The 18425-nt window shown below is 41.9% G+C and overlaps 1 protein-coding gene and 1 long non-coding RNA gene across 3 annotated transcripts in view; one reads left to right on the top strand and one right to left on the bottom strand.

Annotated features, from left to right (window-relative positions):
• The window catches only part of dph1 (diphthamide biosynthesis 1), a 195006-nt gene that overhangs the window by 98590 nt on the left and 77991 nt on the right, over positions 1 to 18425 (top strand). For both annotated transcript variants that reach the window (XM_061878121.1, XM_061878122.1), the window contains exon 5: positions 2250 to 2404. In XM_061878121.1, coding sequence (XP_061734105.1) covers positions 2250 to 2404 — 155 coding nt within the window. The remainder of the gene's footprint in view (positions 1 to 2249; positions 2405 to 18425) is intronic.
• LOC133537200 (uncharacterized) overlaps positions 2567 to 18425 on the bottom strand; it is a 43226-nt gene continuing 27367 nt past the window's right edge. Inside the window, exon 2 of the long non-coding RNA XR_009802618.1 lies at positions 2567 to 2847. This is a non-coding gene — a long non-coding RNA (uncharacterized LOC133537200). The remainder of the gene's footprint in view (positions 2848 to 18425) is intronic.

Genomic DNA, 18425 nt, shown 5'->3' with positions numbered 1-18425 from the left:
TAAATAGACTCCCTTTTTAGACCAGTTGATCTGCCGTTTCTTTTCTTTTTCTTCTATGTCCCAATCTACCCTGTGGAGGGGGTCCGGTCCGATCCGGTGGCCATGTACTGCTTGCCTGTGTATCGGCTGGGGACATCTCTGCGCTGCTGATCCGCCTCCGCTTGGGATGGTTTCCTGCTGGCTCCGCTGTGAACGGGACTCTCGCTGCTGTGTTGGATCCGCTTTGGACTGGACTCTCGCGACTGTGTTGGATCCATTATGGATTGAACTTTCACAGTATCATGTTAGACCCGCTCGACATCCATTGCTTTCCTCCTCTCCAAGGTTCTCATAGTCATCATTGTCACCGACGTCCCACTGGGTGTGAGTTTTCCTTGCCCTTATGTGGGCCTCCCGAGGATGTCGTAGTGGTTTGTGCAGCCCTTTGAGACACTAGTGATTTAGGGCTATATAAGTAAACATTGATTGATTGATTGAGTATTGTTTTATTAGTGATATTGTCTTAGCATTTTCTTAGTAGTGATACTGTCTTAGTATTGTCTTAGTAGTGATACTGTCTTACTATTGTCTTAGTAGTGATACTGTCTTAGTATTGTTGTAGTAGTGATATTGTCTTAGTATTGTCCTAGTAGTGATACTGTCTTAGTAGTGATACTGTCTTAGTGTTGTCTTAGTAATGATACAGTCTTAGTATGTTCTTAGTAGTGATACTGTCTGACTAGTATACTGTCTTAGTATTGTTTTAGTAGTGATACTGTCTTAGTATTTTCTTCGTAGTGATACTGTCTTAGTAGTGATACTGTCTTAGTATTGTCTTAGTAGTGATACTGTCTTAGTATTGTTTTAGTAGTGATACTGTCTTAGTATTTTCTTTGTAGTGATACTGTCTTAGTAGTGATGCTGTCTTAGTATTGTCTTAGTAGTGATACTGTCTTAGTATTTTCTTAGTAGTGATACTGTCTTACTAGTGATACTGTCTTAGTATTGTTTTATTAGTGATATTGTTTTAGTGTTTTCTTAGTGGTGATACTGTCTTTGTAGGGGGATAGGCCCCTCCCACCTCCCAAGACATGCCCCTGGGGATAGGCCCCTCCCACCTCCAAAGACATGCACCTGGGGATAGGCCCCTCCCACCTCCAAAGACATGCACCTGGGGATAGGCCCCTCCCACCTCCCAAGACATGCACCTGGGGATAGGCCCCTCCCACATCCAAACACATGCACCTGGGGATAGGCCCCTCCCACCTCCCAAGACAAGCACCTGGGGATAGGCCCCTCCCACCTCCAAAGACATGCACCTGGGGATAGGCCCCTCCCACCTCCAAAGACATGCACCTGGGGATAGGCCCCTCCCACCTCCCAAGACATGCACCTGGGGATAGGCCCCTCCCACCTCCCAAGACATGCACCTAGGGATAGGCCCCTCCCACCTCCCAAGACATGCACCTGGGGATAGGTTGATTGGCAACACTAAATGGTTCCTAGTGTGTGAATGTTGTCTGTCTATCTGTGAGGTGGCGACTTGTCCAGGATGTAGCTGCCTTCCGCCTGAATGCAGCTGAGATCGGCTCCAGCACCCCCCGCGACCCCAAAAGTGACCAGTGGTAGAAAATGGATGGACGGAATCTTACTTAGATTTCGGTTTTTTGCAGCGCAGATGGTGTTATTGTCCGTGTACTTTGCTTTTGTCCGATCTTGCTCTCAGTTCTTTGTCCAGGGTCATTTCTCAAAGCCCCTTTCGTTTTGTCCTGGTCCGCTTTCCCGTCCCTTTGTCATGCTTTTTTTTTTTCTCATCCAATAATCCAGGCCATCAAATACCCGCTTATACAGCATGCAAGGTAATGTTGGTCTTTTGCTGGGTCCTAACAACAACCTCTTTGCTATTCACCTGCACATCTCATGTTGTGCAAAAGCGAGAATAATTAAGATGATCTGTGCTAATGGGAATAATCCTACTCTCTTACTCATGCCCTTTCTTCACATTCTCTTGGACCCCGGCCGACTTTACCCGCGATCCACAAGTCTCTAAGATGGCTCCTCAAGGCACGGCTGCGCTGCAAATGGTCTGTGAAATTAACGACATTAATAATAATCACGACTATCTCTCTCCTTACCTGAATAATACAATCCTCTGCATCGGCTTCACACGCAGTTTAGGGCGGGGCATCATCAGTTTTTGTGCCACGGGCTTCACCTGACACAACCTAGTAAGTTATTCATCTGTCTTTCCTTTCTCTTTATTTCCTCAGTGCCCGTGGACTCCACCGGCGGCATCAAGATGCTCTACGTCTTTGTGGACATCCAGATGGATAATGCACACTTCCTGGACACGGTCAAGTTCAACTTCGCCCCCGGACAGTCCCTGGCGCTCGTCAGCACCATTCAGTTCGTGGCTGCACTGCAGGTGAAAGGTCACAACCAGAGATGCCGGTATTATCGGCCGATAAATGCTTTAAAAAAAATGTAAAATCGGAAATTATCAGTATCAGGTTTCAAAAAGTAAGGGTTCAAACACTGATGACATCTATTAAAGAGACAAGAAGCAAGGAATCATGCAGAGACAGAGTTCAATTTAGCTCATGAGGAGAACGCACGGCGCTGAACACTTAGTCACAGTCTCGCCCTACGCTCTAAGGTCCAGCTGCCGCGTCCCTCTTTTTATTCAGAGTTCCATAGTCAACATCACTGAGGCCGCCTCTAAAAGGAGTGGTCACATATATTATGCAGAGCAGGTCCAGGACGCACAGTACGTCACGGGAGCATTGTGTTTTCGCCTTGTCCCCGCTTCGTCTGCGTGTTGTCATCTCATCTTCGTTGAGGTCCTTGAAGTCCTTGTCTGTTAGCGGGCTAAAAAAAAGATAACATCTGCGTCTGAGGCCACCCCTCAGACCAGAAGTTTTGTCCTTGCATGGATTAGAAAAAGTCTAACTTGAGCACAATAGCTAATAACTAAAGCAATGGACTTTAAGCATACTAAAGTTAGTGTGATGTACATAGTTATTCTAACAATGACTTTTTAAGACCCCAAAAAGGGAATAAGCGGTAGAAATGGATGGATGGATGGACTTTTTAAGACGCCACTGTACGAAGTGGTACGTATCCGGTAGAATACGTACGTAGGGAGAAAGTTGCGTCTCCCAGTCAGCAGCCGAACCCCCCCCCCCAGCCCCTCTCCAACACACGACACTGGAGTTGACGACTGCAGCATGAGAGGTTTTACAGGCGACGCTTGATGACATCATCAAACCGCCGCGAGGGCAGCATGACAACAACAAGAGTGTGTTGTTGCCGGTGCTGTAGCCGTGGCTAACAAGCCAGGTCACTCGGTGACCAACTAAAGACACCAGGTCTACGGTTTGGGATTATTTTAAAGTGTTTCTGACGGATAAAAAACTGGCCGTGGATGAAGTCGGGACCCGGGGGTGGACCACTCGCCTGTGCATCGGTTGGGAACATCTCTGCGCTGCTGACCCGTCTTTGCTCGGGATGGTCTCCTGCTGGCCCCACTATGGACTGGACTCTCAGACTATTATGTTAGATCCACTATGGACTGGACTCTCACTATTATGTTAGAGCCACTATGGACTGGACTTTCACAATTATGTTGGATCTACTGTGGACTGGACTCTCACACTAGTATGTTAGATCCACTATGGACTGGACTCTCACTAGTATGTTGGATCCACTATGGACTGGAATTTCACTATTATGTTGGATCCACTATGGACTGGACTATCTCTATTATGTTAGATCCACTATGGACTGGACTCACAGACTATTATGTTAGATCCACTATGGACTGGACTCTCACACTATTATCTTAGATCCACTGTGGACTGGACTCTCACAGTATTATCTTAGATCCACTATGGACTGGACTCTCACACTATTATGTTAGATCCACTATGGACTGGATTCTCACTATTATGTTAGAGCCACTATGGACTGGACTTTCACAATTATGTTAGATTTATTGTGGACTAAACTCTCACACTATTATGTTAGATCCACTATGGACTGGACTCTCAAACTATTATGTTAGATCCACTATGGACTGGACTCTCACACTATTATGTTGGATCCACAATGGACTAGACTCTCACTATTATGTTAGATCCACTATGGACTGGACTCTCACTAGTATGTTAGATCCACTATGGACTGGACTCTCACTATTATGTTGGATCCACTATGGACTGGACTCTCACCAGTATGTTGGATCCACTATGGACTGGACTTTCACTATTATGTTGGATCCACTATGGACTGGACTCTCACTATTATGTTAGATCCACTATGGACTGGACTCTCACACTATTATGTTTGATCCACTATGGACTGGACTCTCACACTATTATGTTAGATCCACTATGGACTGGACTCTCACAATTATGTTAGATCTACTGTGGACTGGACTCTCACACTAGTATGTTAGATCCACTATGGACTGGACTCTCACTAGTATGTTGGATCCACTATGGACTGGACTCTCACTATTATGTTAGATCCACTATGGACTGGACTCTCACACTATTATGTTAGATCCACTATGGACTGGACTCTCACACTATTATGTTAGATCCACTATGGACTGGACTCTCAAACTATTATGTTAGATCCACTATGGACTGGACTCTCCCACTATTATGTTAGATCCACTATGGACTGGACTCTCACACTAGTATGTTAGATCCACTATGGACTGGACTCTCACTATTATGTTAGATCCACTAGGGACTGTACTCTCGCACTATTATGTTAGATCCACTATGGACTGGACTCTCACTATTATGTTAAAGCCACTATGGACTGCACTCTCACACTTTTATGTTAGATCCACTATGGACTGGACTCTCAAACTATTATGTTAGATCCACTATGGACTGGACTCTCACACTATTATGTTAGATCCACTATGGACTGGACTCTCACTATTATGTTAGATCCACTATGGACTGGACTCTCACTATTATGTTAGAGCCACTATGGACTGGACTTTCACAATTATGTTGGATCTACTGTGGACTGGACTCTCTCACTAGTGTGTTGGATCCACTATGGACTGGACTATCTCTATTATGTTAGATCCACTATGGACTGGACTCACAGACTATTATGTTAGATCCACTATGGACTGGACTATCTCTATTATGTTAGATCCACTATGGACTGGACTCACAGACTATTATGTTAGATCCACTATGGACTGGACTCTCACACTATTATCTTAGATCCACTATGGACTGGACTCTCACAGTATTATCTTAGATCCACTATGGACTGGACTCTCACACTATTATGTTAGATCCACTATGGACTGGATTCTCACTATTATGTTAGATTTACTGTGGACTAAACTCTCACACTATTATGTTGGATCCACAATGGACTGGACTCTCATTATTATGTTAGATCCACTATGGACTGGACTCTCACTAGTATGTTAGATCCACTATGGACTGGACTCTCACTATTATGTTGGATCCACTATGGACTGGACTCTCACTATTATGTTGGATCCACTATGGACTGGACTCTCACTATTATGTTAGATCCACTATGGACTGGACTCTCACACTATTATGTTAGATCCACTATGGACTGGACTCTCACACTATTATGTTAGATCCACTATGGACTGGACTCTCACTATTATGTTAGATCCACTATGGACTGGACTCTCACTATTATGTTAGAGCCACTATGGACTGGACTTTCACAGTTATGTTAGATCTACTGTGGACTGGATTCTCACACTAGTATGTTAGATCCACTATGGACTGGACTCTCACTAGTATGTTGGATCCACTATGGACTGGACTCTCACTATTATGTTAGATCCACTATGGACTGGAATCTCACACTATTATGTTAGATCCACTATGGACTGGACTCTCACACTATTATGTTAGATCCACTATGGACTGGACTCTCACACTATTATGTTAGATCCACTATGGACTGGACTCTCACACTATTATGTTAGATCCACTATGGACTGGACTCTCACACTATTATGTTAGATCCACTATGGACTGGACTCTCACAATTATGTTAGATCCACTATGGACAGGACTCTCACTATTATGTTAGAGCCACTATGGACTGGACTTTCACAATTATGTTAGATCCACTATGGACTGGACTCTCACACTTGTATGTTAGATCCACTCTGGACTGGACACTCACTATTATGTTGGATCCACTATGGACTGGACTCTCAGACTATTATGTTAGATCCACTATGGACTGGACTCTCACTATTATGTTAGAGCCACTATGGACTGGACTCTCTCACTATTAAGTTAGATCCTCTATGGACTGGACTCTCACACTATTATGTTAGATCCACTATGGACTGGACTCTCAAACTATTAAGTTAGATCCACTATGGACTGGACTCTCTCACTATTATGTTAGATCCACTATGGACTGGACTTTCACTATTATGTTAGATCCACTATGGACTGGACTCTCACACTATTATGTTAGATCCACTATAGACTGGACTCTCACACTATTATGTTAGATCCACTATGGACTGGACTCTCACACTATTATGTTAGATCCACTATGGACTGGACTCTCACACTATTATGTTAGATCCACTATGGACTGGACTCTCACACTATTATGTTAGATCCACCATGGACTGGACTCTCACACTATTATGTTAGATCCACTATGGACTGGACTCTCACTAGTATGTTAGATCCACTATGGACAGGACTCTCACTATTATGTTAGAGCCACTATGGACTGGACTTTCACAATTATGTTAGATCCACTATGGACTGGACTTTCACAATTATGTTAGATCCACTATGGACTGGACTCTCACCAGTATGTTGGATCCACTATGGACTGGACTTTCACTATTATGTTGGATCCAGTATGGACTGGACTCTCACTATTATGTTAGATCCACTATGGACTGGACTCTCACACTATTATGTTAGATCCACTATGGACTGGACTCTCACACTATTATGTTAGATCCACTATGGACTGGACTCTCACAATTATGTTAGATCTACTGTGGACTGGACTCTCACACTAGTATGTTAGATCCACTATGGACTGGACTCTCACTAGTATGTTGGATCCACTATGGACTGGACTCTCACTATTATGTTAGATCCACTATGGACTGGACTCTCACACTATTATGTTAGATCCACTATGGACTGGACTCTCACACTATTATGTTAGATCCACTATGGACTGGACTCTCAAACTATTATGTTAGATCCACTATGGACTGGACTCTCCCACTATTATGTTAGATCCACTATGGACTGGACTCTCACACTAGTATGTTAGATCCACTATGGACTGGACTCTCACTATTATGTTAGATCCACTAGGGACTGTACTCTCGCACTATTATGTTAGATCCACTATGGACTGGACTCTCACTATTATGTTAAAGCCACTATGGACTGCACTCTCACACTTTTATGTTAGATCCACTATGGACTGGACTCTCAAACTATTATGTTAGATCCACTATGGACTGGACTCTCAAACTATTATGTTAGATCCACTATGGACTGGACTCTCACACTATTATGTTAGATCCACTATGGACTGGACTCTCACTATTATGTTAGATCCACTATGGACTGGACTCTCACTATTATGTTAGAGCCACTATGGACTGGACTTTCACAATTATGTTGGATCTACTGTGGACTGGACTCTCTCACTAGTATGTTGGATCCACTATGGACTGGAATTTCACTATTATGTTGGATCCACTATGGACTGGACTATCTCTATTATGTTAGATCCACTATGGACTGGACTCTCAAACTATTATGTTAGATCCACTATGGACTGGACTCTCGCACTATTATGTTAGATCCACTATGGACTGGACTCTCACTATTATGTTAAAGCCACTATGAACTGCACTCTCACACTTTTATGTTAGATCAACTATGGACTGGACTCTCACACTATTATGTTAGATCCACTATGGACTGGACTCTCAAACTATTATGTTAGATCCACTATGGACTGGACTCTCACACTATTATGTTAGATCCACTATGGACTGGACTCTCACTATTATGTTAGATCCACTATGGACTGGACTCTCACTATTATGTTAGAGCCACTATGGACTGGACTTTCACAATTATGTTGGATCTACTGTGGACTGGACTCTCTCACTAGTGTGTTGGATCCACTATGGACTGGACTATCTCTATTATGTTAGATCCACTATGGACTGGACTCACAGACTATTATGTTAGATCCACTATGGACTGGACTATCTCTATTATGTTAGATCCACTATGGACTGGACTCACAGACTATTATGTTAGATCCACTATGGACTGGACTCTCACACTTTTATCTTAGATCCACTATGGACTGGACTCTCACAGTATTATCTTAGATCCACTATGGACTGGACTCTCACACTATTATGTTAGATCCACTATGGACTGGATTCTCACTATTATGTTAGATTTACTGTGGACTAAACTCTCACACTATTATGTTGGATCCACAATGGACTGGACTCTCATTATTATGTTAGATCCACTATGGACTGGACTCTCACTAGTATGTTAGATCCACTATGGACTGGACTCTCACTATTATGTTGGATCCACTATGGACTGGACTCTCACTATTATGTTGGATCCACTATGGACTGGACTCTCACTATTATGTTAGATCCACTGTGGACTGGACTCTCACACTATTATGTTAGATCCACTATGGACTGGACTCTCACACTATTATGTTAGATCCACTATGGACTGGACTCTCACTATTATGTTAGATCCACTATGGACTGGACTCTCACTATTATGTTAGAGCCACTATGGACTGGACTTTCACAGTTATGTTAGATCTACTGTGGACTGGATTCTCACACTAGCATGTTAGATCCACTATGGACTGGACTCTCACTAGTATGTTGGATCCACTATGGACTGGACTCTCACTATTATGTTAGATCCACTATGGACTGGAATCTCACACTATTATGTTAGATCCACTATGGACTGGACTCTCACACTATTATGTTAGATCCACTATGGACTGGACTCTCACACTATTATGTTAGATCCACTATGGACTGGACTCTCACACTATTATGTTAGATCCACTATGGACTGGACTCTCACACTATTATGTTAGATCCACTATGGACTGGACTCTCACTATTATGTTAGATCCACTATGGACAGGACTCTCACTATTATGTTAGAGCCACTATGGACTGGACTTTCACAATTATGTTAGATCCACTATGGACTGGACTCTCACACTTGTATGTTAGATCCACTCTGGACTGGACACTCACTATTATGTTGGATCCACTATGGACTGGACTCTCAGACTATTATGTTAGATCCACTATGGACTGGACTCTCACTATTATGTTAGAGCCACTATGGACTGGACTCTCTCACTATTAAGTTAGATCCTCTATGGACTGGACTCTCACACTATTATGTTAGATCCACTATGGACTGGACTCTCAAACTATTAAGTTAGATCCACTATGGACTGGACTCTCTCACTATTATGTTAGATCCACTATGGACTGGACTTTCACTATTATGTTAGATCCACTATGGACTGGACTCTCACACTATTATGTTAGATCCACTATAGACTGGACTCTCACACTATTATGTTAGATCCACTATGGACTGGACTCTCACACTATTATGTTAGATCCACTATGGACTGGACTCTCACACTATTATGTTAGATCCACTATGGACTGGACTCTCACACTATTATGTTAGATCCACTATGGACTGGACTCTCACTAGTATGTTAGATCCACTATGGACAGGACTCTCACTATTATGTTAGAGCCACTATGGACTGGACTTTCACAATTATGTTAGATCCACTATGGACTGGACTTTCACAATTATGTTAGATCCACTATGGACTGGACTCTCACACTTGTATGTTAGAGCCACTATTGACTGGACTCTCTCACTATTAAGTTAGATCCACTATGGACTGGACTCTCACACTATTATGTTAGATCCACTATGGACTGGACTCTCAGACTATTAAGTTAGATCCACTATGGACTGGACTCTCACACTATTATGTTAGATCCACTATGGACTGGACTCTCACACTATTATGTTAGATCCACTATGGACTGGACTCTCACACTATTATGTTAGATCCACTATGGACTGGACTCTCAGACTATTAAGTTAGATCCACTATGGACTGGACTCTCTCACTATTATGTTAGATCCACTATGGACTGGACTCTCAAACTATTATGTTAGATCCACTATGGACTGGACTCTCACACTATTATGTTAGATCCACTATGGACTGGACTCTCACACTATTATGTTAGATCCACTATGGACTGGACTCTCACTATTATGTTAGATCCACTATGGACAGGACTCTCACTATTATGTTAGAGCCACTATGGACTGGACTTTCACAATTATGTTAGATCCACTATGGACTGGACTCTCACACTTGTATGTTAGATCCACTCTGGACTGGACTCTCACTATTATGTTGGATCCACTATGGACTGGACTCTCAGACTATTATGTTAGATCCACTATGGACTGGACTCTCACTATTATGTTAGAGCCACTATGGACTGGACTCTCTCACTATTAAGTTAGATCCTCTATGGACTGGACTCTCACACTATTATGTTAGATCCACTATGGACTGGACTCTCAAACTATTAAGTTAGATCCACTATGGACTGGACTCTCTCACTATTATGTTAGATCCACTATGGACTGGACTTTCACTATTATGTTAGATCCACTATGGACTGGACTCTCACACTATTATGTTAGATCCACTATAGACTGGACTCTCACACTATTATGTTAGATCCACTATGGACTGGACTCTCACACTATTATGTTAGATCCACTATGGACTTGACTCTCACACTATTATGTTAGATCCACTATGGACTGGACTCTCACACTATTATGTTGGATCCACTATGGACTGGACTCTCAGACTATTATGTTAGATCCACTATGGACTGGACTCTCACTATTATGTTAGAGCCACTATGGACTGGACTCTCTCACTATTAAGTTAGATCCTCTATGGACTGGACTCTCACACTATTATGTTAGATCCACTATGGACTGGACTCTCAAACTATTAAGTTAGATCCACTATGGACTGGACTCTCTCACTATTATGTTAGATCCACTATGGACTGGACTTTCACTATTATGTTAGATCCACTATGGACTGGACTCTCACACTATTATGTTAGATCCACTATAGACTGGACTCTCACACTATTATGTTAGATCCACTATGGACTGGACTCTCACACTATTATGTTAGATCCACTATGGACTGGACTCTCACACTATTATGTTAGATCCACTATGGACTGGACTCTCACACTATTATGTTAGATCCACTATGGACTGGACTCTCACACTATTATGTTAGATCCACTATGGACTGGACTCTCACTAGTATGTTAGATCCACTATGGACAGGACTCTCACTATTATGTTAGAGCCACTATGGACTGGACTTTCACAATTATGTTAGATCCACTATGGACTGGACTTTCACAATTATGTTAGATCCACTATGGACTGGACTCTCACACTTGTATGTTAGATCCACTATGGACTGGACTCTCACTATTATGTTAGAGCCACTATTGACTGGACTCTCTCACTATTAAGTTAGATCCACTATGGACTGGACTCTCACACTATTATGTTAGATCCACTATGGACTGGACTCTCAGACTATTAAGTTAGATCCACTATGGACTGGACTCTCACACTATTATGTTAGATCCACTATGGACTGGACTCTCACACTATTATGTTAGATCCACTATGGACTGGACTCTCACTATTATGTTAGATCCACTATGGACTGGACTCTCACACTATTATGTTAGATCCACTATGGACTGGACTCTCAGACTATTAAGTTAGATCCACTATGGACTGGACTCTCTCACTATTATGTTAGATCCACTATGGACTGGACTCTCAAACTATTATGTTAGATCCACTATGGACTGGACTCTCACACTATTATGTTAGATCCACTATGGGCTGGACTCTCACTATTATGTTGGATCCACTATGGACTGGACTCTCAGACTATTATGTTAGATCCACTATGGACTGGACTCTCACTATTATGTTAGAGCCACTATGGACTGGACTCTCTCACTATTAAGTTAGATCCTCTATGGACTGGACTCTCACACTTTTATGTTAGATCCACTATGGACTGGACTCTCAAACTATTAAGTTAGATCCACTATGGACTGGACTCTCTCACTATTATGTTAGATCCACTATGGACTGGACTTTCACTATTATGTTAGATCCACTATGGACTGGACTCTCACTATTATGTTAGAGCCACTATGGACTGGACTTTCACAATTATGTTAGATCCACTATGGACTGGACTCTCACACTTGTATGTTAGATCCACTCTGGACTGGACACTCACTATTATGTTGGATCCACTATGGACTGGACTCTCAGACTATTATGTTAGATCCACTATGGACTGGACTCTCACTATTATGTTAGAGCCACTATGGACTGGACTCTCTCACTATTAAGTTAGATCCTCTATGGACTGGACTCTCACACTATTATGTTAGATCCACTATGGACTGGACTCTCAAACTATTAAGTTAGATCCACTATGGACTGGACTCTCTCACTATTATGTTAGATCCACTATGGACTGGACTTTCACTATTATGTTAGATCCACTATGGACTGGACTCTCACACTATTATGTTAGATCCACTATAGACTGGACTCTCACACTATTATGTTAGATCCACTATGGACTGGACTCTCACACTATTATGTTAGATCCACTATGGACTGGACTCTCACACTATTATGTTAGATCCACTATGGACTGGACTCTCACACTATTATGTTAGATCCACTATGGACTGGACTCTCACTAGTATGTTAGATCCACTATGGACAGGACTCTCACTATTATGTTAGAGCCACTATGGACTGGACTCTCTCACTATTAAGTTAGATCCTCTATGGACTGGACTCTCACACTATTATGTTAGATCCACTATGGACTGGACTCTCAAACTATTAAGTTAGATCCACTATGGACTGGACTCTCTCACTATTATGTTAGATCCACTATGGACTGGACTTTCACTATTATGTTAGATCCACTATGGACTGGACTCTCACACTATTATGTTAGATCCACTATAGACTGGACTCTCACACTATTATGTTAGATCCACTATGGACTGGACTCTCACACTATTATGTTAGATCCACTATGGACTGGACTCTCACACTATTATGTTAGATCCACTATGGACTGGACTCTCACACTATTATGTTAGATCCACTATGGACTGGACTCTCACTAGTATGTTAGATCCACTATGGACAGGACTCTCACTATTATGTTAGAGCCACTATGGACTGGACTTTCACAATTATGTTAGATCCACTATGGACTGGACTTTCACAATTATGTTAGAGCCACTATTGACTGGACTCTCTCACTATTAAGTTAGATCCACTATGGACTGGACTCTCACACTATTATGTTAGATCCACTATGGACTGGACTCTCAGACTATTAAGTTAGATCCACTATGGACTGGACTCTCACACTATTATGTTAGATCCACTATGGACTGGACTCTCACACTATTATGTTAGATCCACTATGGACTGGACTCTCACTATTATGTTAGATCCACTATGGACTGGACTCTCACACTATTATGTTAGATCCACTATGGACTGGACTCTCAGACTATTAAGTTAGATCCACTATGGACTGGACTCTCTCACTATTGTGTTAGATCCACTATGGACTGGACTCTCAAACTATTATGTTAGATCCACTATGGACTGGACTCTCACACTATTATGTTAGATCCACTATGGACTGGACTCTCAAACTATTATGTTAGATCCACTATGGACTGGACTCTCACTATTATGTTCGATCCACTATGGACTGGACTCTCACACTATTATGTTAGATCCACTATGGACTGGACTCTCACACTATTATGTTAGATCCACTATGGACTGGACTCTCACTATTATGTTAGATCCACTATGGACAGGACTCTCACTATTATGTTAGAGCCACTATGGACTGGACTTTCACAATTATGTTAGATCCACTATGGACTGGACTCTCACACTTGTATGTTAGATCCACTCTGGACTGGACTCTCACTATTATGTTGGATCCACTATGGACTGGACTCTCAGACTATTATGTTAGATCCACTATGGACTGGACTCTCACTATTATGTTAGAGCCACTATGGACTGGACTCTCTCACTATTAAGTTAGATCCTCTATGGACTGGACTCTCACACTATTATGTTAGATCCACTCTGGACTGGACTCTCTCACTATTATGTTAGATCCACTATGGACTGGACTTTCACTATTATGTTAGATCCACTATGGACTGGACTCTCACACTATTATGTTAGATCCACTATAGACTGGACTCTCACACTATTATGTTAGATCCACTATGGACTGGACTCTCACACTATTATGTTAGATCCACTATGGACTGGACTCTCACACTATTATGTTAGATCCACTATGGACTGGACTCTCACACTATTATGTTGGATCCACTATGGACTGGACTCTCAGACTATTATGTTAGATCCACTATGGACTGGACTCTCACACTATTATGTTAGATCCACTATGGACTGGACTCTCACACTATTATGTTAGATCCACTATGGACTGGACTCTCACAATTATGTTAGATCCACTATGGACAGGACTCTCACTATTATGTTAGAGCCACTATGGACTGGACTTTCACAATTATGTTAGATCCACTATGGACTGGACTCTCACACTTGTATGTTAGATCCACTCTGGACTGGACACTCACTATTATGTTGGATCCACTATGGACTGGACTCTCAGACTATTATGTTAGATCCACTATGGACTGGACTCTCACTATTATGTTAGAGCCACTATGGACTGGACTCTCTCACTATTAAGTTAGATCCTCTATGGACTGGACTCTCACACTATTATGTTAGATCCACTATGGACTGGACTCTCAAACTATTAAGTTAGATCCACTATGGACTGGACTCTCTCACTATTATGTTAGATCCACTATGGACTGGACTTTCACTATTATGTTAGATCCACTATGGACTGGACTCTCACTATTATGTTAGAGCCACTATGGACTGGACTTTCACAATTATGTTAGATCCACTATGGACTGGACTCTCACACTTGTATGTTAGATCCACTCTGCACTGGACACTCACTATTATGTTGGATCCACTATGGACTGGACTCTCAGACTATTATGTTAGATCCACTATGGACTGGACTCTCACTATTATGTTAGAGCCACTATGGACTGGACTCTCTCACTATTAAGTTAGATCCTCTATGGACTGGACTCTCACACTATTATGTTAGATCCACTATGGACTGGACTCTCAAACTATTAAGTTAGATCCACTATGGACTGGACTCTCTCACTATTATGTTAGATCCACTATGGACTGGACTTTCACTATTATGTTAGATCCACTATGGACTGGACTCTCACACTATTATGTTAGATCCACTATAGACTGGACTCTCACACTATTATGTTAGATCCACTATGGACTGGACTCTCACACTATTATGTTAGATCCACTATGGACTGGACTCTCACACTATTATGTTAGATCCACTATGGACTGGACTCTCACACTATTATGTTAGATCCACTATGGACTGGACTCTCACTAGTATGTTAGATCCACTATGGACAGGACTCTCACTATTATGTTAGAGCCACTATGGACTGGACTTTCACAATTATGTTAGATCCACTATGGACTGGACTTTCACAATTATGTTAGATCCACTATGGACTGGACTCTCACACTTGTATGTTAGAGCCACTATTGACTGGACTCTCTCACTATTAAGTTAGATCCACTATGGACTGGACTCTCACACTATTATGTTAGATCCACTATGGACTGGACTCTCAGACTATTAAGTTAGATCCACTATGGACTGGACTCTCACACTATTATGTTAGATCCACTATGGACTGGACTCTCACACTATTATGTTAGATCCACTATGGACTGGACTCTCACTATTATGTTAGATCCACTATGGACTGGACTCTCACACTATTATGTTAGATCCACTATGGACTGGACTCTCAGACTATTAAGTTAGATCCACTATGGACTGGACTCTCTCACTATTATGTTAGATCCACTATGGACTGGACTCTCAAACTATTATGTTAGATCCACTATGGACTGGACTCTCACACTATTATGTTAGATCCACTATGGACTGGACTCTCACACTATTATGTTAGATCCACTATGGACTGGACTCTCACTATTATGTTAGATCCACTATGGACAGGACTCTCACTATTATGTTAGAGCCACTATGGACTGGACTTTCACAATTATGTTAGATCCACTATGGACTGGACTCTCACACTTGTATGTTAGATCCACTCTGGACTGGACTCTCACTATTATGTTGGATCCACTATGGACTGGACTCTCAGACTATTATGTTAGGTCCACTATGGACTGGACTCTCACTATTATGTTAGAGCCACTATGGACTGGACTCTCTCACTATTAAGTTAGATCCTCTATGGACTGGACTCTCACACTATTATGTTAGATCCACTCTGGACTGGACTCTCAAACTATTAAGTTAGATCCACTATGGACTGGACTCTCTCACTATTATGTTAGATCCACTATGGACTGGACTTTCACTATTATGTTAGATCCACTATGGACTGGACTCTCACACTATTATGTTAGATCCACTATAGACTGGACTCTCACACTATTATGTTAGATCCACTATGGACTGGACTCTCACACTATTATGTTAGATCCACTATGGACTGGACTCTCACACTATTATGTTAGATCCACTATGGACTGGACTCTCACACTATTATGTTGGATCCACTATGGACTGGACTCTCAGACTATTATGTTAGATCCACTATGGACTGGACTCTCACACTATTATGTTAGATCCACTATGGACTGGACTCTCACACTATTATGTTAGATCCACTATGGACTGGACTCTCACAATTATGTTAGATCCACTATGGACAGGACTCTCACTATTATGTTAGAGCCACTATGGACTGGACTTTCACAATTATGTTAGATCCACTATGGACTGGACTCTCACACTTGTATGTTAGATCCACTCTGGACTGGACACTCACTATTATGTTGGATCCACTATGGACTGGACTCTCAGACTATTATGTTAGATCCACTATGGACTGGACTCTCACTATTATGTTAGAGCCACTATGGACTGGACTCTCTCACTATTAAGTTAGATCCTCTATGGACTGGACTCTCACACTATTATGTTAGATCCACTATGGACTGGACTCTCAAACTATTAAGTTAGATCCACTATGGACTGGACTCTCTCACTATTATGTTAGATCCACTATGGACTGGACTTTCACTATTATGTTAGATCCACTATGGACTGGACTCTCACACTATTATGTTAGATCCACTATAGACTGGACTCTCACACTATTATGTTAGATCCACTATGGACTGGACTCTCACACTATTATGTTAGATCCACTATGGACTGGACTCTCACACTATTATGTTAGATCCACTATGGACTGGACTCTCACACTATTATGTTAGATCCACTATGGACTGGACTCTCACACTATTATGTTAGATCCACTATGGACTGGACTCTCACTAGTATGTTAGATCCACTATGGACAGGACTCTCACTATTATGTTAGAGCCACTATGGACTGGACTTTCACAATTATGTTAGATCCACTATGGACTGGACTTTCACAATTATGTTAGATCCACTATGGACTGGACTCTCACCAGTATGTTGGATCCACTATGGACTGGACTTTCACTATTATGTTGGATCCAGTATGGACTGGACTCTCACTATTATGTTAGATCCACTATGGACTGGACTCTCACACTATTATGTTAGATCCACTATGGACTGGACTCTCACACTATTATGTTAGATCCACTATGGACTGGACTCTCACAATTATGTTAGATCTACTGTGGACTGGACTCTCACACTAGTATGTTAGATCCACTATGGACTGGACTCTCACTAGTATGTTGGATCCACTATGGACTGGACTCTCACTATTATGTTAGATCCACTATGGACTGGACTCTCACACTATTATGTTAGATCCACTATGGACTGGACTCTCACACTATTATGTTAGATCCACTATGGACTGGACTCTCAAACTATTATGTTAGATCCACTATGGACTGGACTCTCCCACTATTATGTTAGATCCACTATGGACTGGACTCTCACACTAGTATGTT

Source organism: Nerophis ophidion, linkage group LG18 (assembly GCF_033978795.1).
Source record: "Nerophis ophidion isolate RoL-2023_Sa linkage group LG18, RoL_Noph_v1.0, whole genome shotgun sequence".
NCBI classification, from domain to species: Eukaryota; Metazoa; Chordata; class Actinopteri; order Syngnathiformes; family Syngnathidae; genus Nerophis; species Nerophis ophidion.
Note: the sequence above shows the minus strand (reverse complement) of the source record. Positions and strands in the feature narration are given on the sequence as shown.